Consider the following 22,062-nt stretch of genomic DNA (forward strand, 5'->3'; position numbering starts at 1 on the left):
CCTGTATTTCCTGCAACAGTGCACAGTGTTCACTGAGAAAGACCACACAGTGTACAAGCCAAGAATTCACAGCTCTGCTGGTGTCCCAAGAAAAACAGGTGACCTCTGTTTCTGCATTTGTTTCTGCTTTAATTGCTGTATATATTAATGCCCAGATTTCTGCCAGCTGACTACCAGAATGCAGGCGGAGCTCAACAACCCAGACACCACAGGTTCGAGCCCAGGCGACGGCCAGGATTGGCAGAGCACTCTCCAGGAAAAGGTGAGGATTAATCAACCAGGTCCTCTTAGCAAAACAAAGACGTCTACAACTTGTCGGCAGACTTCACACTTTAAAGAGCAATGCCCTCTCCCCTTGTGACAGGCAGGTGTGTCCGCAAATCATATCCACAGGTCCTCATTCCCCCTGTGCAATACAGGGGTCACAGCTGGAGCCTTAAACAAGTGGCTATTCAGCGGGTACACAATAGAACAACTACTCCAAATTTATAAATATATAGCTTATTACCTCACTCCAGATTTCACTCCGAGTTCTCGTTTACTTAATTGAAGCTGTTATCTAATGACACCTTTTCGAATTGTCTTCTACTGCAGATCTGTTAAAAGAGCTGTTAAGACACAACATGGAATCTACACCTTTCAGTATCTAAAATCATTTCAAAGGTTCGATCATCAGACAAATTAAGGGGTTCAGCAAATGCTGTAGTTCAATACAACAGTACAATACCTCTTCATGTGAAAGAGAACTGTAATACTGTACAAAGCAGAAGACCAGGATTACTCCATCCCCACTGTATTTCATCACTTCTGCCCTCTCAATACTGTGCCTGCAGTTACACAACAGCCCTCTGTGTATTGTAGCTTTGTGGCACTCAGCCTGCGATGCCATGACGACAGTCTCTTGCATACTTGTGTGCAAGCTGCAAACTCAGCTTGTGGGTTCTCTTCATGTGAAAGTGACACAAAACCAACGAGTCACGGAGCTTCTCCAGCTCTCAAAGAGGCAGGGGGAATGCCTTACTACCAATATCTGATGCCAGGGGCAGAGGTGTGTGGAGAAAAACCGAAACGGTGGTTCACAAATATCAGTAAGCCCTGATGGCCCTGAGAAAAATGTACAAAACATAGATTTATTAAGCACAATGTCCAAGCATCACAAACGTCTCCTCATACACAAGTAAATGAAGAAGGAAGAGCGAGGCTGGGAAACAGACTTGGTTGAGAAGGCTGGTCTGGACAGTAAGGATAATCAGCTGTTGCGTTAATTGCTAGACAATGGCATAACTACAGTGCTGTGGCTGCCGGGCTCCACAGGTTTATTCTCGCTGCTACTGTTTCCACACACTTCCGTGTGCCTCTCGACACTGCCCCCCGATTAACCACACACTCCTACACTGCACGCGGGGGACGCGCAGGGCCAGGAGGCAGCCAGGGCAGGGAAGCTCTCGCACCCGGAAGGCAGCTCTGCCATCTCTTCTTGACATCACAGGCTGCCGGCACAGCGTCAGGGCACTGGGCTCTGGGCACCTTGCCCTGCAGGTACCCTTCTCTTGATATTCTTCATCTTGCTGAAACTGTACCTGTTCCTTTTGTAACAGGATGGTGGTCTGTTGTGTCCAGAAAAGTAGAATGAAACTATTTATACTTAGTTTGTGCTACAAAATTACACAAGACAGAATAAAAATGGTACTTAATTTTTGTCTGTAACTCTACAGCTCTGTATCATGATCTCTGAAGGTGTTACTCAGTTTTGACACAGGATACTTGCATTAATAGTCCTACTATAAAGTAAAATGTTTTTAGCCAGTATCTTTAGTATAGTATTATCCACCTAGAAAATGACTTTATCATCCAATCAATTTCAAACAAATCGTTCAATTCCATGGTGCAACTGTGCCTTTACTTCCTCAGACAGATGAAAAAATAGTTTCAACTATTCTTACCACATTCTACAGGTGCGCTATAGAAAGTGTGCTTGATACAGTGCATGTGGTGATACAGTGTGGTTTGGCAGCAGCTCGATGTCTGACCGAAAGGCGTTACAGGGGGTTATCAGGAAGCCCAGTCCATTCCTGGAGTACAGCTCCCCTGTAATGTGGACATTCCTACAACTCGCTGTCTCAGGAAGGCTGGGAGTATTACAAAGGTTAACAGCCATCCTTGTTTCTCACTTTTCTCTCCCCTGCCCTCTGATAAGCATCACAGGAGCATAAAGGCACATACTGTACCTCCCGATTCAGAGACAGCCTCTTCCCACAGGCTGTCAGATTACTGAATTCCACTTCTACCACTGTCTCACACTGAGGGGTTCTCTTTTGCACACAGCTTGTGCTGACTTTTATTTCAGTTGAGTGTTATTTAACTTGATTGTTGTTGCTGCTCCTGTTCTGTGTTTAAGTCTGGTGTTTTCTTTATGTCTTTATATTTGAGCATACATGCAAATGAGCATTTCATTGCACTTGTTCATGTAGACAAAAACTTAACTAAAACCTAAATCCAAGGAAATAAAACAATATTGCCCATTGCTGTCAGTGTAGGTAGCAGGTCTCAAAAGATACCCCTCTTAACACCTTGTGTGCCAACAGTAACAGGTAGCCTTTAGGAAAAGGACACAAGTCACAGGTCCACTAGAGAAAAGGACTATACTTCAAACACACTGGTAACTTTGGCAAGTGATTTACCACATCTGAGGGGGCAGAATGCCAAAATAAGGAAAGAAAAAACTATTTCCGAGGTAGCAGAGCTTGCTTAGGCAGCGTCAGTCGCAGAGGAAGTCGGTTTGTGTCACAAGCCGACGTTTGCTCAAACAGGAAAGAAACTCACTTCAGATCTTCAGCGCGGCGCGTGCACACCGCTCATCGCACCAGACTCGCTGATCTCCCACACCGTCTAGAACAGAAAACCCTCCTGGCCCACGGAACTGAAGGGACCCTTTCTCGACACCGCTCGTCTGCTCCACGGCATTATTGGTGATTTTCACTTGAGCTTGGCTCTGGCCGATCTCAAAGCTGAGACGACGACCAGCCGGGCCGCTGGCAGCCAGGGAGCAGATGCAGGGGGCCAGGCCTGCTGGAAATCCCGTGCGATGAGGGCGGAGGCAGACGGTCCTGAGCTTGAAGACAGAGCGAGCACACAGCAGGGGCTCTCGGGGGCTGAAGGTGGACAGGGACAGCGATGGGCTGCTGCAGCTTCACCGCGCGCCACACTGGGACGGACACCGTAGGACCTGACGAAATCGAGCTGCTGGAACCTGGGTAGGTGCTCTTCCACAGGGGGCATCAAGCCACAGTGCAAGGTTAAGGCTCAACTACTATGCTTCTGTGTGGCAGCTACATTCAGCTTGTTTGAGTCAGAAAGCAGCAGTCTGTGAGGTTCGACTGTTTCTCCTTTGAGAGCTATAGCAGGAAAAGACCACGTGTGATGGTCTCTTATTAAGCAGCTACGAGTGTTACTGTGAATGTAAGAGGGTGCTGCAGTAGTTTAAGCTATTTTCATGCCTTTGTGTGGATGTTTTTTGCTTTAATATTTTCTAAGCTGAACAAATTTAACTTTCTCTATGTTCTGAAACTGATGACAGACTGGTTAATTACATAACTAAGCTCCGGCCTTTGAAAAAGAAGAGTTAAAATGTTTAATACTTTCACTGAAATCCAGAACCTACAACAATACTGAACTATGCTCCAACTACTAGTATTAAACAATTTTATAAATGATCTAAAAATGCGACTACGGTGCTTTTTTATATTGGCACTTAGCAGTAACTTTTGTTTTAAAGCCACTTTTCTGTATACTGAAAAATTAATGTAAATGTTGAACTGAAAGTCTTTAAACAGCACAAGAGCAATTTAGAAAGTGCGAAAGCTACGAGCTTGTTCTGTGTTACAATCTACTGGCAACACAGAGAATCACATTATGACTTCCTCATACAAAGATCTGTAAAAGCGCAAAACACACCCTGAACGATAAAGCTCAGCAAAAAAAAAAATCACGCAAATTAAGCTAGTCCCTCATTAGAAAGAAAATTCCCAGTAATGCCATTTTTAGGTTTGTTTATGGAGAAAAGGCTTTTCAACCAATTTTCCTCCACCCTTTGTGTGCAGGCTGATCCCCTTAAGGAACCATAACAGACTAATCCCATTATTAAAACAAAGAGGGTTTAATGAGGGCGGCAGCAAGACTGCATGGGGTTCAAACACGGCGTCAGACAGAGGGGCTCAGCCCAGTCAGGGCATTCGCCCTCAGCGCAGGCGGACAGGCAGATCCCGAAAGCTGAGAGACAGGACAACAGGAAGTGTGAAGAAACCAGACTTCCTCAGATGCTCATCTCCACTCTCGTGCGGCACTGCCATCTGTGCCAGAGCAGAGGCAGAGTGCACCCCGTGTCAGACAGGACAGACAGCCGTGTCTGAGGAAGGGTCGGCTCAACCCCCGATTCCCACATTCCAATTATCAGATTAGAGAGGCGAGACGGCCCCTTCCCCAGTGCTGGTCTTTAAGAGATGGGTCTGGGTCTGGAAAACAGACAGCTATCAGGGACCAAATGCAGATTACTTTGATCATGTTAATCACTTCGGTTTGCTGTATTTCATGCTCCTTATTATTATAATTCCGAAAAGACATTTGCTAAATTATACGGGGTATTAATAATTAAAAAGGAATTATCAAAGTATTAATGAGAAAAAATACTGACTTGAAGCCAAAATGGGTGGAATACTCTGGAACACAATCTGTACTAAAGTAGAACTCTTTATCGACATCACATTAAAGGGCCTGTAAATGCAGTACAATGCAATTCTGCCCTCCGTGATCTACAACACCAAGGCCATTCAGTCTGTTGTGTTAGTTTACTTGCTGCTTAATCTTGTTAACTAATAAGTATACAATCATATTACTATGATGTAAATTCTCCACACTAGCACAGGATAATGACAAGAGCCTTTCATCAGTAAGCTCTTTTTATTTAGTGCCATGTATGACTTTGCATTTGTCTAGTTCATATTAAGCATGCTAGGTGTCTGGCAAGCTTGAATAGTGTCTGTGCTGGTGTGTAATGGCTCCTTTGCTACAGTGCCAACCCCTCGTCAGAGTACAGGTGCAGCATACCCTAATGCTAACCTCACAACTGCGCTGAACCATGAAACCAACCAGAAACCTGTTAAAGCCAGACAGGCCGAGAGTTCAAATGTGGCACATTTCTATAAATGAAATATACTGTATGACTCTCTCGCAGTAATGTCATAGTAAGAGATGCAACAAAGAATTAGAAACTTATTTAACTGTTATTTTGATTTTCTATATGCTCCCCCTTCTCTCTTTTTCCATTATTTTGTTTTTTTTTATGTGTGTGAAAAAAGGCATATTGTAAGCCTTAACAACACTACAATAAATTAAAAAAAAACAACTGGGTTGAAAACAATGTAAGAGTGCCAAACATAACATACAAACTGTACGTAAACATTTATTGCATACCCTTTATACTCCGCTTCTCAGTTTGAGTGTAACACAGACTCCTCTTCTTTCCAGAGTGTGGAGTCTGGCGGAGACCAGAGAGCCCATCTCAGAGAGTGTGCGTGCAGAGCCCCACTGCTGCCCACCGGTACGTCACGCTGAAGAGAGGCATGCTGGGACTGCAGCTCCCACTGCTCCCTAACCCTTCTGCTATAGTCAGTGCCTGCGTGTGGAATGGGACCTCTCAATGGGCCCTGAGCCCTGTTCAGCACTCTGGCACTGCGGCACACTGAGGTCCCTCCTGCACCCTCTCCAAGGGTTCACAGAGACAAGACATCCTGCTCTATCAAAGGATACGTTGGTGTTCTGAAGCAACGCTACCAGCAGGTCTCAGCTCTCTCAAGAGGGTCACAACGTCAAGACAACTCTGCTGCACCCAGGAAATTAAATCTGGTTTAAACTGGCTGTTTGAGGCTTTTGAAACTATCAAGAGCAGGAGAGAGGCCACTTAATGGTCTGACACCATGGTCTTATACCACTTCCTGACCTTGGAGTCCCTACACCCTGCTGAACCACCTGCTGGTGCAGTTGATTCAGAAGACAAATAATGTTCATCTGCATGAACAAGCGATCCCAAAGCCCAAAGGCACAAACCCTGGTCTGTTATCAGACAGGTCCTGGCACACACGTGCACTCAGAAGGCTGAGATTTGTGCCAGTGGAGGGAAGTGCTCCCTCCGCAACAGGGGCTCCTCCTCCAGACCAGGAGGGCTTGGCAGCTTCTGGTCTTTGCTGCTAACCAACTAATCAATTAAACAGTGCACCTCATGATCGTCTTGATTAGACATCTATAGGAGCTTTCTTCAGGATTTTTTAGTTTATTACTTAACTATTCACTTTATTAATCGTACATCCACCTATAAAACACCTCAGAGCCTGGTTAAAAACACTACAATTGCAGTCATTGGAGAAAAGTTACAAATCGCAGGTAGGCAACCTGTAGGAACCAACTCCATATGGCAGAGATGGCCAGCCAAGGTCCAGGAGGTTGAGATCTCACAGTTTAGCAGTTCCAGCAGGATACCCATAGATCAGCAATCTTAAAATAAAATGTCAAAATTTTGTTTTGATCACTACAGCAGGTGATTTGTTCAGTTAAGTATATCAGATACTTTATCATTTAATATGAAAATATCAAAACTGTAGCTCATGTGAATTGCAGCTTTCCACTCCTGACTTAAGTGACAGTCGTTTAATACATTAAACCACACAGGCCTTTACTAACTAGTGGCTGAAGGGTAGCCTGTAAAGACCTGCTGCATTCTGAGACTCTGAGACTTGCTCCCTGGTCCCTAGTTTACAGCAAGCAAGATGCAGTTTGAATAATACTGCTCCTACATAAAGTAAACTACCACACATGCTATACTACTATGAGCAGAATATCTGTTAATTTTACTTCTAATACCAGTACTAATACAAGTGCTGCTATCACTAATAGTATGCCTCCTAAAGTAGCACTGCTGTTACTCCTCCTGGAGTCCAGTAGCTGTTTTCAGTCTGGCTCCAGCCTGGGCCAGACAGGGCATTAGACATCGCCCTTAAATCAGGACTTAAACTGATAACAGGCGCGGGCAAACACTTTCATTCCTTAGCTGGCAAAGCTCCTACCTCACAAACGACAGGAACACTCCTCACCATTGAACCCTGCCCTGTCATTACTCACACGAGTGACACACACCTGTTATCAAGTCATCTGTACGCAGAAAGAAACAGAGCAACAACTGACAGACCTGACTGCATCTTCACGTTAAAGTGGCCCTGCTTAATTAAAGCAGACAAGGAAAAAAGGACCTGCTGGAAAAATAAGCTCCTCACAGGTGTTCAATGAGTGAGAACATGAGGCTACACTAAGTCATTGTGGAACAGCAGTGCTTGCTCTCCAAAAAACACTGTTCTCACAAAGGCACTGGGATGGAACAGATGTCCACACTGTGCTAAACACATGAAAGAAGATGGGAACTGAGACAAATTCAATAATTTGAAGTAAAAGAACAAATTCAGTAATTTCAGTAAAGGACAAATTCAGGCATTTGAGCTAAAAGAACCAAGGGCAGAAAAAGAATTGGGAGACCTACGGCTCTTCCATAATGGGCATGAAAGTACTCTATTTTACCCACCGAACAAAGGGACTGAAGCAGGGGGTCAACAAAAGAGCTGCTTTTGTCCATCCAGGTCTTGCTCTGGGGCCGCACCAGGGAGGACCTGCACTGCAAGATCTACACTGAGCCCATTGTCGCCTGGGAAGGTCCGGCTGTCCACTCTTACGGAGAGATCGCCTGGTCCTCCAGGGTGCAGCTCTTCAACCACTACACGCAGGTACCATCGCCTGCCAGTGCCCCCCTGCGCCAGCTCGCACCTTCTCTCTCTCAGGAAAATGCCAAAGATCTCCAGTGCCATTTTCTCATCAGTGGCACAGAGGTCTTGCAGGGATCTCGCCCCTCAGGCATGACTTGTGCTCAACTCATCCTTCCCACAGACCACCTTGCTCTCCTCTGACCTCTGCAGCAGCCCTCACAGGCCCAGCAGGAGCTGAGCTTGCAGGCAGTGGCTTCAGCAGAGACGATGCAGCCCCCGCTGAAGAGCTGACATGTCTACAAGCATGCTCTTAGACCACAACTTTAATTCAACCCTGTTCCTGTACGGCAGGGATGTCAAACACCAAGACTTCCCCTCTGAAAGATTTTGCACTAAAGGCTCCTGGAGCAGGCAGGGAGGCCTGGTATTTCTCTGTCTTACAATATAACGAGGTTTGCTGCAATCTACAGGTAGCTGTAATGAAATACCTGCACATGCCCTAATGAAAGCATGGTTAAGAGTTTTAAGGGTTTTTACAAGCTGTACTGACCCCACCTTCCCTGTCCCCCTTGTCTCTCAGCAGGAGAGGGATGAGAGATACCTTGTGCTGTTTTCTTTCCATTTGCTGATACTGCAACTGGACCACCCCAAGCAGGCGTTCATCTACCAGGTCAGTTCCCAGCTCTTTGGGTCTCTTTTGTTAACATAGTGGGGAGCAGGTCAGTGTGGCTCTAAACTTTAACACAGTCATTAAGAACATCGGGGCTCTTGGATGTTGCCCACTCAGCAGAGGCGCCTGCTGAAAGCACGGGACCTGGGCCAAGAGTCCCCAGGCAGTGGCGTGCAGCTGGCAGAGCTTTTCTCAGCTGTCAGCAAAGTGATAACTCCTGCCGCTTGGCATCTGAGGAACTCTCCGGGCAGACTGGCCCATAATTACAGAGCACAGATCGCAAGGACAGCAGGTTAAGTCTAAAATAATGGGAGATCCCACTATCCACTTGGTGGATATACAATAAAAATTGTATTTACCTATTCCAAATACAAAAACCAAGCCAACATTTCTACTGTAAAACTACTAAAATTGTAGCACTGAAACAAATCTCTACAAATGTACCTAATCAACCAAACTGTGGTTGATAGCTTCACCTCAAGTTTTAGGAGTGGCAGGCTCTTGTATTATTTTGTCATACTAATGTAAGAGACACACTTTAATACTTTAACAACAGACTTCTGTCAATGTGCATTATATTTTCTAACAATAAGTACAGTATAGAGAGTACAGAGCTTTCAAATCTCCAGCCTCTTGAGTTGTTTTCTGTGCAAAAGAGCTGCTGCTGCTAATGCCTGCAGTGGGTTGGGCCGGCAAAGAGAGGAGTTTTCATCTGATTTTCTCCGCACATTTTAGAAACTGCAGCTCAGCCGGCTCCCGTTTGTGCTTGATTACAGGGAGTCCTCCCTCTCTCTGGAATGTCCGTACGGGAGATCAGACAGGACAACGATGTCTCCAACATGTTTGAAATTCATGGTGAGTCTGCCATGAGGTATTAAGAGTCTGCAAACTGTCTCAGTTAAAGTTATCTAGTAACCCTTGACACACTCACTGCCAGAGCATGTCATGCACCGCTGGGCTAAGAAGTCTGAAGATGACCAAAATAACATTTCGCTGCACACTCTTATCACTGATGATGCCACAAGGCTTCCTACTAAAACCCACCTTGTTACACTTAAAACTTTAACGTCCTTGCACACTGTACCAGAACACTTCTCTGCCACTTTAAGTGCCGTACTGGCTCAGCTCTTCCATTGTCACTGATCATCGCCTGATTAACTAAAATACATTAGTGATTGTTTACATTGTTGTTTTGCTCTTAAATCTTTGCTGATGCTGAAACACCTTGCAAAGGTTACAGGTACAAACAGGAATATGGGGACATTTTTACACCTCTCCTAGCTTCAGTCTCCTAGAGAACAGCGCAGCACCCAGCTTAACAGATTTCTGTATCTCCAGGGCCAATGGTGGATTCAAAGATAGTCATCTGTGCCAACCACACAGAGCTGAAAAACTGGATCGAGCACATTGAAGAGAGCATGCAGAAGGTCCTCAACCAGCAGCTGAGTCCCTTCCAGAGTGTGCTCTCCTGCCTGGTACGACACTTGCCTTGCGGTGAAAATCAAACTCCTGGTGCAGAGCAGTTGGTTCCACTTCAGGTTTTACCTGCCTCACTGTCTTGTACAAGCAGAAATGCTGAAAGTGAGATAACACAAGTATACATTGTTCTATTATAGCACTTTGGAAATGTTCTTCTGAGAAAGATTTAAAAAAAAAAGATTAGTCTTGTCGCTTACATGTTGATTGTAAGAGGAAGATTCACATTACTGCCGACTGTACGTGCGGTGCTGCCCTACCTATCCTATATCAAGGGGGCTACAGGGAAGTGGTTAGGTCTCTGGACTCTGAACTGGGACACTGCTGCAGATGCTGCTGTTGTACTCTGGAGCAAAGTGCTCCACCCTATCTGGCAACGGTGATCTGTTTGAAATATGGAAAACGATAAGCACAGCTATGGAACTAGACAGGCCCAGCTGTGCCAGATCGTTTGGAGCGACACCTATACAGTAGCAGCAATCGGTGCATCAGGCAATATCTTACTAACAAGAAGCTCTTCAAATCAGTCTTACCTCACGGAAAAAAGAGGCTTTAGAGAGAAATGCACTCTACCAGAGCAGAACTGAATGTTTCAATACATCAAATATTTCTCATACCACAAAGATATTTTTGTGGTTGTTTTCTGCTGAGCTTTTAGAGCACAGAGGTTTCAGATTTTTTTTTCTCACGGAAATCTCCCTCTGATCTGCCTTGTCTCGTCAGTCAAGACAAAGGTATGCAAATCCTCCTTAACCTACAAAATCAAAACAGGTACGCAGCCCAGAACCCTTTGTGCACTTCCGCTCAACACAACAAGGAAATAATCCTGCAGTCCCTTTCACTAGAGAGGAGTGAAGACATAAGAAAACTTGCAGCAACTGAAGCAACGGCCTAGTCTGCCACTAGCAGACACATCCATTAGTCCTGCGGTTCAAAGACCCAATTAATCGATAAACAGGATGCATTGATGTGCTAATGAATTTCAAACTTCTAAATTCAGGAACACAGTGAATCACAACAATCACAAAATCAGCCTGTTTTTTGTTTTAAAGGTGAGAAACAAGCCTTTTTTCACTTTCACTCCAGAGTTGAAAAATGTTCCATTACACATTATTGCTTTGAAACCAGTACTGAATCGTGCCATTTCCAGTTTAGCCGTTTAGCAAATAAACCCAAAAGAATACATCTGCAGTAAAACTGACATCATGACCCAGCAATAGTAAACTACTGGATGGCGACCCTTTTGAGATAATATTTCCAATAAGTTCAGGGCAAACACTTAAGAACCATGCTCTCTGTTTAACAAACAAGGTGCCATGTGACGAGAAGTGGAAGAGGGAGGAGCTGAAGAGGTACCTGCTGCGAGCTCCCATCTGGCAGTGGGAGGGCACGCCCATACAGCACCTGGGACAAATTGGCTACCTGTCTGTGGTCTACGTCACCAATGCCCAGAGAGAGGTGGGCACGGGGGGAAACAGAGGGGTGGGGGTGAGGGTCATTAAAGGATTATAGTAATTACAACTGTAATTATTTCTGTGTCAATAATTATACCCAAGCCCTTAACACAAAGCTGAACAACGCTTGTGACTGTGGAAGGACCAAATACTGAGTGTTTTCTAAATTCAAAGCTGGAATGAAAGGGCCTCCTGAGGGTATTAAGCAGTAAGCGCCCTCATCTGGGTGCAGGTCGCACTCTGTGACCCAGGTATCCCAGGTTCGAACCCTGGACACGTCACTAGCTGACTGTGACTGGGATTGACCAAGAGGCAGGGGGTCAGATCGTGTGATTCAATCCAGAAAGCTGGCTGTGCGCGGGGAGCCCTGGGCTGATCCGGCACAGGGGATCCACACTGAGGCCCGCTGCACTAGTCCTGCAGATGCCGAATGTGAAGGGCCAGAGCTGACTGTCCGACTCTCCCTGCTGGTTCCTGTGCAGGGCTCTCAGGAGCGCATCCTGGTGCTGTTCCCTCAGGACCTCCTGCTGCTCTCCATCGACAGCCAGAGAGTCCACGTCAAGTATGAGGTAGGGTTTCACAGCTCCAGTGGAAGGAATGGGTTAATCAGGGGATGACAAGGTAACCTGGGGGTGGGGGTGACCTATCCAGGGCCAGCGAGGCTGACCACTGCAGGCCAGCGGGGACCAGGAGCCCAGTGCTGCCAAGCCTGTCCCGAAGGGCTGGAGCCCCTGGTCTCCCAGGAAACTGAAACCTCCCAGCTGGACTGGGACCAAAACACGGAAACATGACCCAGAGGGCAAAAGCGAAAATGACTGGGAAATGCATTTAAAACTGAGAGCAGGCACTTCTCTACACATAGGGTGGCGGGAGTCTGGAACAGGCAGCCCAGTCCTGTTGTTGATGCCAATTTCCTGGTTTCTTTCAAGACACAGCTGGATGAGATCCTGGGATCAATCAGCTACAAAGTGCCAAACGGCCTCCTCTCATTCGTAACGTTTCTTATGATCTTGTTTTCTAACTCGCTGGGCAGCAAAGCATCAGAAGGGCAACACAGTGAAAGCACTGTAACCTCTAGATGTTCTTGTAAACTCGTTTTTAAAACTATAAAAGCTGCCAGGCACCAACCTGGTATTCAACAAATATCTAGACTCAGCAATTATCTTCATTCAGACCCGACCCTGTTCACAGTCCCCTGCACTGCGCAGGGAGAATAAGGAGGGGCTGACGGGCCCATTCGAACCCTTGGCTTGACCCACTGCAAGCTCCCCTGCGATCCAGACGGTCAGCACTGACCTCCCCCGCTGATGAAACTGTGAGCGCTGATCCAAGCAGAGCGCCAATGTAGTCTAGTTTTATTCTTAAAAATCTTGTTCTCTACCTTAATTGGAAATCTGCATGAACATGATCATTTATGCTTAACGAGCACATATCCGTTTTACAGCAAATACAACTGAGGGCGTTAAACTGAGACCATATGAAACCGCAGAGGCCGAAGCCGCCAGCGGGTCTAACGGCACTATTGAGCAAAGCACCGGGCTCCAGCAACACGTGCTACCCGAGTGAGACCACAAGGGGGCGCCAAAGCATTTTGCTTCTCTTTTTGTCGTTTCTGTCTGTATTAAATGCCATCAACGACCGCAAGAGTCACTTCGAAAGGAATCACGAAATGTACAATGCCATCTTAGATGATAAAATAAAGAGCGCACAGACAATGGCATGATGCGAGTCATTACAAAGACATCAGGGGATTAGATTAGTGATTACGGGAATGATTTACACCTTGATTTAACTTTAGTTTTAAATGTTACAAATTAAATGACTGTCTGACGCTAGAAGGTACTGTATTGCAGAAGCCTGATGCCTTACACTTGTATCTGCAAAAAGTTAAGTGACAGAACTAGGCTGTTTTTCCTCTCCTATAATAACCAACTCAATGACTTATCTTGCAGACTCATCATGCAGTCTCTGAGTTACCAACCTTAACGTTTCAAGATCTTTTTGTTTATCATTTCTAAGGTGGCCAGCTCGCACCGTTCAAGAGATCAGACCTTCATATTTTACACACCTTCGAGTGTAGCCTACTTGCCAAAAAATATAGATGAATAAAGTAATTTCTCTGGTTGACCAAAGCTTTGGAACATTCACAGCTGACATTAACTTTCAAACGGAACCTGAACGCCGCTACCGAAATGTCAGACCGCTCCGATCGTCACTCAGACGTCAGCGGCAGAAAATTGCGTCCTGCTCAAAACTAAGCACCTTTTCGAAATAGCTATTAATAATCGCATTTATTAGTTTCCTGGAAAGAACCAGAAATAACCATAACCGCACGGTACGGTAATATGTCACGTTTTAACTCGAATATCTGGAGTTTCGGTTCTCAGACGTATGGTACTGTATTTGGGCTGCAAAAAAACTGAAGAAAAAAACAGCTTCGACGATAACCGTTCCTCAATTTCGAACTCGGCACCGGGGGACAAAAGCTTAAAGGCAGCTTTTATAAACCTGCCGGATAAAAACTCACTGATATTTCGCAAACGTTTGAAGAGGAACGTACCTTCAGACGTCGCCGGGTTTGAAAAACCGCGTCGGCGCAGGCGCGCGCGCTGCTGCACGTGGCGCGGCCCCAAGATGGCGGCCCCTCGCGCTCGGCGGCGGAGTCTGATCCGGTCAGCAGAAGCGCTGGATGCGCAAAGCACACAACACACACAACACACAACCTGTGCGCTTTAACACATAGGTAACAGCTGCTCAGGGATACACAGTGATGTTTTTAATTGCTGCTACTGGCATTGCTTAATTATTTGGATGTCTGTGTTACTAACAGCCATTTTACAATCAAGTAGTTGGAGTAGGGAGCTGTGTCAGGAGGCGTAGGCTGCAAAGGAACCAGTAAAGGTTTATTCCCGCTGACAAGAGAACAAACGCAACCTTTCAGCTGTGGGAGCCTTCATCGGGTGTGACAGTTCGGGTACCTTCACGAAGAAGGCTCTGCAGCCGAAACGTTGTGTTTCTTTTCTTCTCTTTTCAGCACGGAATAAACCTGGGCTAGGTCATTTATTCGTTCGACAGGGCGGAGGGGAGTTCTTGCTGATAGGGCCTTACTCTCTTGGCAGCCTGGTTTCGGGAATGAGGAGCATGTTACTCAGATGGGGCTGACAGAAATGAGGTCACTAACTCAAGTCACTAAGTATGTCAATTTTGCGAGTGAGGTTCCGATCTCCTGCTGAGCCGCTGCCTGGCCTTGAGCTCCGGTCACCTTCCTGGAGTTTAGCCTCTCCTCCCTCTCGGAGACCCCCCGGGACACGGGGAAGGCACGCCAGCACCTCCGGCCACAGCAGTGGGATCTGGCACGGGCCTGTGGAAGCCCGCGAGCCGGGGGCGCTTCTCGTGGGAACAGAGCTCCGTGCAGTGGAGCGGTGTGGACAGGAGGCTCACGTCAAGGCCTGCTCCTCCTCCGCGAGTCGACGTTCCCCGCTTTTCTCCACGCAGTGTCCTCCGCCAGCGTACAAACCCAGCACTGCCAGGAAAGATGTGGAGCAGGCCTGCCTCTGCCTCTGCCTCTGCCTCTGCCTCTGCCTCTGCCTCTGCCTCTGCCTCTGCCTCTGCTGACTACTGGGGAACTAGGAGATAAGAGAAGCTCCCAGGCGAGAGCTGCTCCTCTCAGCCTGTCATCCGATGTTATTAACACAGCTGTCCAGGAATCTCACCCTGCTGCTTCCCAGAGGCCTCCAGGAGAAACACCAGTGGGCAGCCTAGACACCCGCTCCTGCTGTGTAAACAAGGCCACCCTCCTGTTTCTGAGGCACTCTCTGCAGCAGACTGGGCAGCCTGAGGAGTCCTGACCAGCCCGAGAAGCACCTGATTTGAACAAGAGATGCAGTGCTGCGCGAGATTCAGCGTTCCTTCCATACGAAAATATTTACGCTTTCGTTGGGTCTTTTAATCAGCACATGTATGCAAAAGCAAACAAAACATATTGTATATCACTGTCATCTTTAACAAGCAAAAGAAAATCCTTATCAGCTCTGCGGAATTTCAGTTTACTCTAAACGCCTGAGCTCTGTTTCGGCGTCTGTGGTCGTTGCTATTCACTGTGGTCCCGTCCAGCCGCCTGAGGAAGAGGAAAAACACACCAGCAGCGAGAGCCCGTGTACAGTAGTCCTGCCCCTCACAGGCTAGTCAGAGCGAAATCACAGCAGCCCTCCACAGACAGACAGGGCGCAAAAGTGAAACTCTTGCCTGGGAAAGGCCCTCAACTCTTGGACTGTCTTCTGTCATTAATTCATTAATCACAGGCGCAGAGCTCAGCTGCCAGAAGCAGCTAATTTCTCTCTCTCTCTGCGCAGACGGAAGAGTGTTGTTCGCGCGCACTGGGGGCTTTGTTGGAGCTGTCGGGTCGGGACGGGCAGTGTGCCCTGGAGACCCTTCTCTTGTGTAGCCGACTGGGGCCAGAACGAGCACCTGATGCAGCAGTCTCTAATTCCTGCGGTGATTTTTACATCAGTTTGTACACAGACTGTAATCTTCTGCTCACTTAAGCAGTTGATACATGTGCTCATGTAATCAAAAACGTATAAGAGATCATTTCATATTGAAATCTCAACACCCCATAGCTCTCAATTGGCTGTTCCTTAGTTAAGTTCGTGAGTTCTTGAATTCATAGTTTAACGGTTTGGTATTTAGGCTGGCAGGTCCGAGGGCGAGGAGAGAAAGAGAGAAACTGTCTCAGGAAGCTAGCCCCCTCTGGTTACCAACCACAGTCTAAAACAAGCAGTACTGATACTGATCACCCCATTTCCTCAGCAGATCTGTGCCCTGTGCTGTTCAGCGTGTTGCAGAGCTCAGCCTTTTCAGAAATATAAAAATGAAGCAGAACGTTCAGCTTGCTTGTCGCTGTGTGAATGAGTCACGCAGTCCTTCCCCAGCACTTTCAAGCACCCAGAAACAGCCTTCTCTCTCCTGCACACTAACAGACACCTCCTCCAAACTAAATGAGCACTTCCTTTTACATTCTTGGAGAGCACGAACTCTCCACCTGTGTATAACACAATAATCATTTCTAGTATAATATTATTTTTTTCTCTGTGCATTTCCAAACTAAAAGAGCCGTTCCTCTAGTATCACATCAATTATGCACATATGTAAAAAATGCGTACGGAACTGTAATTCTTTACACAAGAACCAGCTGTAGCTGATCGTCGGTATTTAGGCTCAGTAGCTCCTGATTCATGTCTTGAGCAGAACTGGAGTGAATGGCCCTGCTGGTCAGTGTGAACTCCCCACGCGTGTGGCGAGTCACTGTGCTCAGCCAGCGCGGGGCTCAGGGTCCGGCGGGGCTGTCTCGCGGTTTCCTCAGCGCTCGCGCCCCCACTCCCAGCACGCTACCAGACCGGTTCCCCTTCCCCACTTCCTGTGGATATGAACGCGCTTGAATTGCACGTGGCTGCGGGTCGTGTCAGACCTCCCCCTGGGCCCGGTGTGTTCCTCCATGACCTCGCTCTGACGATGGTGCCGATGAAGCGCCTGCAGGTGACAGCCAGGCCAGTCCCGCGACCCGCCGTGGGTCTGGGCAGCGCTGTGCCCTCACCGCTGCCCGCTGTGACCTCTCTCCATAGGGCCGGCTCCCGCTCAAGAGCATCAGGGCCCTGGAGAAGTCCGCGCTGCTGGGGAGGCTGGAGTTCGAGATCAGCGGCAAGTGAACACAGACACACCCAGCTGGGATTGAGGCAGCTGACTGGACTGTACCTGCCTGAACTGTACCTGTCTGGACTGTACCTGAGTGGACTGTACCTGACTGGACTGAAGCTGACTGGACTGTACCTGACTGGACTGTGCCTGACTGGACTCCACTGTACCTGCCTGGACTATACCTGACTGGACTGAAGCTGACTCAACTGTACCTGACTGGACTGCAGCTGAGTGGACTGTACCTGACTGGACTGTACCTGATTGGACTCCACTGTACCTGCCTGGACTGTACCTGACTGGACTGAAGCTGACTCGACTGTACCTGACTGGACTCCACTGTACCTGCCTGGACTGAAGCTGACTCGACTGTACCTGACTGGACTGCAGCTGAGTGGACTGTACCTGCCTGGAATGTACCTGACTACACAGCACTTCAGTATGCTTTATAACTGTACCTGACTGGACTATACTGCCTGGACTGTACCTGACTGGATCGCAGCTGACTGGACTGCAGCTGACTGGACTGTACCTGCCTGGACTGCAGCTGAGTGGACTGTACCTCCCTGGACTGTACCTGACTACACAGCACTTCAGTATGCTTTATAACTGTACCTGACTGGACTGTCCAGATGCTTACTGATGCTCTCTCTCTTCCCTGGCAGGAGACATGATGGAGCCCCTGTTAGTGTCTTGCTCGTCTCCTGAGGACTATCAGAACTGGATCTTTCGGCTGCAGCAGGTCAGTGTCATGCAGTTTTGCGCTGATGTTGTGTTGGAGCGAATTGTATCTTGCAGTGAGTATTTGCAGATTATTATTGATTTAGTTCCCTCCTTTGTTCCCGACACTTTGACTCTCAAAACGCATTTACACTCTGAAGAAGGATGTGAACAGTGCGTAATACAGTGTTTAACAACAATACAACACACCTCAACAGCTCATACTTTGACAATAATGCTAAGCAGTGGAACAACATACACATCAAGCATCGCAGAGCAGTGACGCTGTGATGCATGTGGCTGACACAAGGTCGCTGCTATCGGAAAAGTTGGAGGCTGAGCATGAAACCAGATTTCCATCCCAAGCCACTTTCTCTGGGGCGATGCTCTGTGGGTCAGGAGTCATCCTGTCTGACTAGACAGCAGCGCTCAGCTCAGAAGCAGCCTGCGACCCTCGCCCCAGGAAGCAGAAGGGCTTCACTTCCTGTGTTGCTGGGGATTTCTTGCAGGTAGCGTCTCTGTTTGATTCTCGCAAAAGACCCTGACTTTAAAGGTCTGCACTGTTAAGGCAATAATGTATCATTTTGGCCCAGGGTTTGACACAGGTGCTCTAAAGCTGCCCTTCAGGAAGAAGAGCATGTTAGTGCTGATTCTAGACCGGGACGAGCCCAGGTGTGAGACAGCTTGAGGTCACACTCTCTGAACACCACCGCAGTGAGAGACGATCACCGCACTGTCCCATAAAACACAGCAGCCAGGGACACTGAAGAGGACACTGAGACACAAGGCTCCAGCGGCTCACAGCGTGTCTCCTCTGCCCCTCACAGCCTGAGACGATAGTCAGCACCATCTCCAAGCAGCCGCCGCCCCTCATCCCCAAGAAGAGACGGAGCTGAGGAGGAGCTGGGGCCTCAGGCTCTGGAGCTGAGTGGAGCTGGAGCCCGCGGACCCCGTCTGCATCTTCCAACGGACTCCAGAACCGAACCCCCCACGCCCCCACACCCGGGACTGTTCCACGCTCCTTCCTGAGGAGGGCGATAGCGTGGTTCCAGCCAGCAGCAGCCTCCCTGATTGGCTGCCTCAGTGCTCAGCTCTGGTCCCGGGAGAGCAGAGCCATGCTCCCTGAGCTGCCTGGCCCTGCGGCGGACTGCACAGATCGGTACTGTTGCATACCAGAGTAATATATTTTTACCCTTCCTTTCACTTCAGGCCAGGCCTGACACGGGTGTCTGTGGTGAAAGGTGGCCGTTATTGCTTCAGAGCTGGGGGTCAGGGTTGGGGGGCAGTCAGAGGATCCCACCGGAGAGTCCTCAGATGGCTGGGACAGGAATCTTGGGTCCTCGTTGCCTGAGGCGTGTGGTTTCATTCACTGCTCGTGCTTTTCAAAGCTCTATGGCTGCTGGAGAGTCATACACACGTCACAGTTTGATTTCCAGCCAAGCCATTGCAATCTTCACTTCCTGTAGGTTAAGGTAGATGTTGGTGTGTATTTTCACAGCGGGGTTTCATTTTGCCTCAGCGTGTTAAGGGTGTTTGTATGAGTCGGGAACACAGCTCTTGGGCTCCAGAGCTGGCCAGAAGTGGAGCCCAGTTCCTCGGGGTCACTGCTAGTTAATGGGGCTCACGGTGCTGTTTGGCTCAGAAAGCAGGTGCAACTCCAAATACCAGGCGTCTCTGGGCTGCCAATAGCCCACTAGTAATCGTATGTGCAGCAGGAGTTCTAGTGTCAGTGACGCACACAGGTGTTTTAAGAAACCTGCCTGATATGCAGAGCAATGATGCTGAAGGGTTTCCAAGCTGCCCTTCTGTTTTGTGTGGGTAAAAACAGCACATGGAACCGGCTCCTGTCCGAAGCCAGACTGAGCCGCGTGCACACACACTGGGCTGAGGAGCAGGCTGAGAGTCACCTGGCGGTACGGCCCCCACCCTCCGCAGGTCACGCGGCGGCGATTTTCCACACAGGCTGGACACGTGTGCCGCACCGGCAGCACACAGTGAATCCCCTTGCGGGGCCAGCGCTGTGAGGGCAGAGGTGTGAAGTCTTGATGACACGTGTGTGACTTTCAGTTTGCACAACACCGAGCTCTGATGCTTCCACTGCTGAAAGGGGAATGCCTACAAGAGGTGTGAAGATTTTTTCTACACCTGTTTTTTTTTATTTAAGTGGAAGTCGGACACCACTTCCTGCAAATACTGCGCAGATAACTTGTGTTATCAAGTTATCTGCACTCCGCTGTCCTCGGGAGCCTTGGTCCAGTTTGTCTTGTAGCTCATCCTGAATGATTTGTTTTTAAGCAAGCAGCCTGTTCCTGTTCCTGGGCCTCCATGATGAAAGGGCCTTCAGAATTTGTTTCCCAATAATTGCCAAATTGCTTAATTAAGAAGCTGCTGCAGAAACTGCCCCAGATCTTTAGAGTTTGCAGATGTAAACGCAGATGGGTGCCTATAAAAACCTGCTGGACAGGTGCTCTCCGGGACCAGGGCTGCAGACCCTACAGAGGGCCGGCCAGTGAGTGACGGAGCCCTGGGCTGTGTCCCGTGTTCGAGCCTCAGCAGATGCTGTGTTCATCCTGTACCCCTGTGCTTCCTCTCTCTCTGGGTGTGAGCTGCATAGCAATAAACGTATAGCAGTAGTACCACTGGCTCGCTGTAGAATACACTCTGTCTGACTGTCGAAACACCATGCCCAGAGCTCTGTCTGTTCAAACGCGCCTTTCTCCGCTCTCCCTCCTCGTACCTGCGTCTCCTCTTTGTTTCTCTCCCCCTGTATGCCTGCGGCCCTCTCTCTGGGCAGCTCTCCAGTCACAGGCCCAGAGCTCGCCTTCGGAATTTATATTCGGAACGGCACCGGCAGCTGACAGCATTTTTTTAATGGTCTGTTCAACGGGTCACCCCTTAATTTCTGTTGTCATTTGTGCAAAATAATTTTCAAAAAAAACATGTGAGGGAGAAGACGAAAGCTTAAAAAGCAGAGAGAGCAGCGTCACGTCTGAAGAGCGCTGAAGCGAAGCTCCAATAGAACGAGGAGCTGGGCCCAGGCCTGAGTGACTGGAGGGGCTCTGGGATTTCCCATGAGCCACTCTCCTGCTGCACACTCGCACGGGCAGGCCGTGACCTTTAAAACCTCCAGCCAGCCACACCACAGGCCAGCAGGAGCTGCCCCGGCGCGGGCTGTTTTCAGTCTGAGTGCCTGTGAGTGCCCCAGAGACAACACGCCAGTGAGGCTTACTGGAACTGCCCGTCCACAGCCAGAGAGAAGCAAGGAAGCACTGAGTCACTGCAAAATTCCCTGCCTTCATGCCATCTCCCTACATCTCCCTCTCTCTGCTTGGCCTTTTTTCATTTATGAGTGTAAAAAAAAAACTATAAACTCTGGAGCTAGAACCTCAGTGTCTCTGCTACTGTTCTCGATCACCTTGTCAATATGACGTCCCGCCCTGTGACTGAGCATGTTCACAGCTGTCCCTCACATCCACATCACGGTTCACTAAGACACTGACTCTGGACCTCAGTGGTGCTCAAACCCAACACCTGGTCCTGGGTCGGACCAGGAGGCTGGTCCCTAGTTCTCTGTTCTCTAGCTCATCTCACAGAGCAGGTGGAGAAGCTGTGGTTTAGGCCAGCTACCTTTTACAACCGGAATCTCCGCCAGCCCAGTTCCTCAGGGTCACAGCTAGTGAGTGGAGCTCACAGCTACAAAACAGGCAGAGCACCAAGGACCAGGTGCGGAGTATTTGTGAGCTTCTCTCCAAAGACCATGTGGCATCTGCCCCCAGTGGTTTAATTACAATGTTATTACACAGGCTTGTGTTATAATCCGATAATTACACAACCACTTTAGAATCTCTATTACAACTGACGCAGAGCGAGCACAGTTCTTGCAGTGTCACAGAGCACGAGCAGGCTGTGCTGTGAAAGCTGTGAAATAACCATTGTAAAAGAACAGCTCTATAGCGATACTGGTTTCCTCTGAAAAGATGTTTTGCTCAGCTTTTTTGAAGTTCAAAACCAGGAGTGAAACATCTTTGCTCCTGATCTCAAAGATGGTCAAAGGCGATAACATTTCAGGAGCTTCACGGCCAGCACAGAGATTGATGTGGCTGTTTAAAGGCTTTTTCTACATCTACACAAGTTCCTGAAAGGGACCACAGTGCAGGTCTTGAACTTGGAGTCAGAGGAGTGCTGAGATTCTATTGCATACAAGTGTAAATATTTCAATCACGGAGTGAGTATCCTCAGCTCTGCAGTT

The 22,062-nt window shown here is 48.2% G+C and overlaps 1 protein-coding gene and 1 long non-coding RNA gene across 6 annotated transcripts in view; one reads left to right on the forward strand and one right to left on the reverse strand.

Moving 5' to 3' along the window:
- Positions 1 to 14,033, reverse strand: part of LOC148642234 (uncharacterized) — a 49,672-nt gene extending 35,639 nt beyond the window's left edge. The window contains exon 1 of the long non-coding RNA XR_015929564.1: positions 13,963 to 14,033. This is a non-coding gene — a long non-coding RNA (uncharacterized LOC148642234). The remainder of the gene's footprint in view (positions 1 to 13,962) is intronic.
- On the forward strand, positions 2,777 to 20,449 carry LOC148642236 (rho guanine nucleotide exchange factor 7). Of its 5 annotated transcripts, none has more exons than XM_088616919.1 (11): positions 2,777 to 3,254; positions 5,524 to 5,596; positions 7,680 to 7,823; positions 8,383 to 8,472; positions 9,249 to 9,327; positions 9,811 to 9,947; positions 11,260 to 11,406; positions 11,885 to 11,971; positions 17,024 to 17,099; positions 17,759 to 17,835; positions 18,407 to 18,610. In XM_088616919.1, the coding sequence occupies exons 1-11, from the start codon at positions 3,175 to 3,177 to the stop codon at positions 18,425 to 18,427; spliced, it is 1,011 nt and encodes a 336-aa protein (XP_088473045.1). In that variant the 5' UTR covers positions 2,777 to 3,174; the 3' UTR covers positions 18,428 to 18,610. The 5 variants fall into 5 exon arrangements, with proteins under 5 accessions (XP_088473045.1, XP_088473047.1, XP_088473046.1 ...); XM_088616916.1 differs by lacking the exon at positions 18,407 to 18,610 and adding an exon at positions 18,641 to 20,449 and having other exon boundaries at positions 2,783 to 3,254; XM_088616917.1 differs by lacking the exon at positions 18,407 to 18,610 and adding an exon at positions 18,641 to 20,449 and having other exon boundaries at positions 2,787 to 3,254; positions 8,386 to 8,472.
- Positions 20,450 to 22,062: the final 1,613 nt, after the last annotated feature.

This window comes from Lepisosteus platostomus, chromosome 23, assembly GCF_059453375.1.
Source record: "Lepisosteus platostomus isolate fLepPlt1 chromosome 23, fLepPlt1.hap1, whole genome shotgun sequence".
In the NCBI taxonomy this organism is placed as follows: Eukaryota; Metazoa; Chordata; class Actinopteri; order Semionotiformes; family Lepisosteidae; genus Lepisosteus; species Lepisosteus platostomus.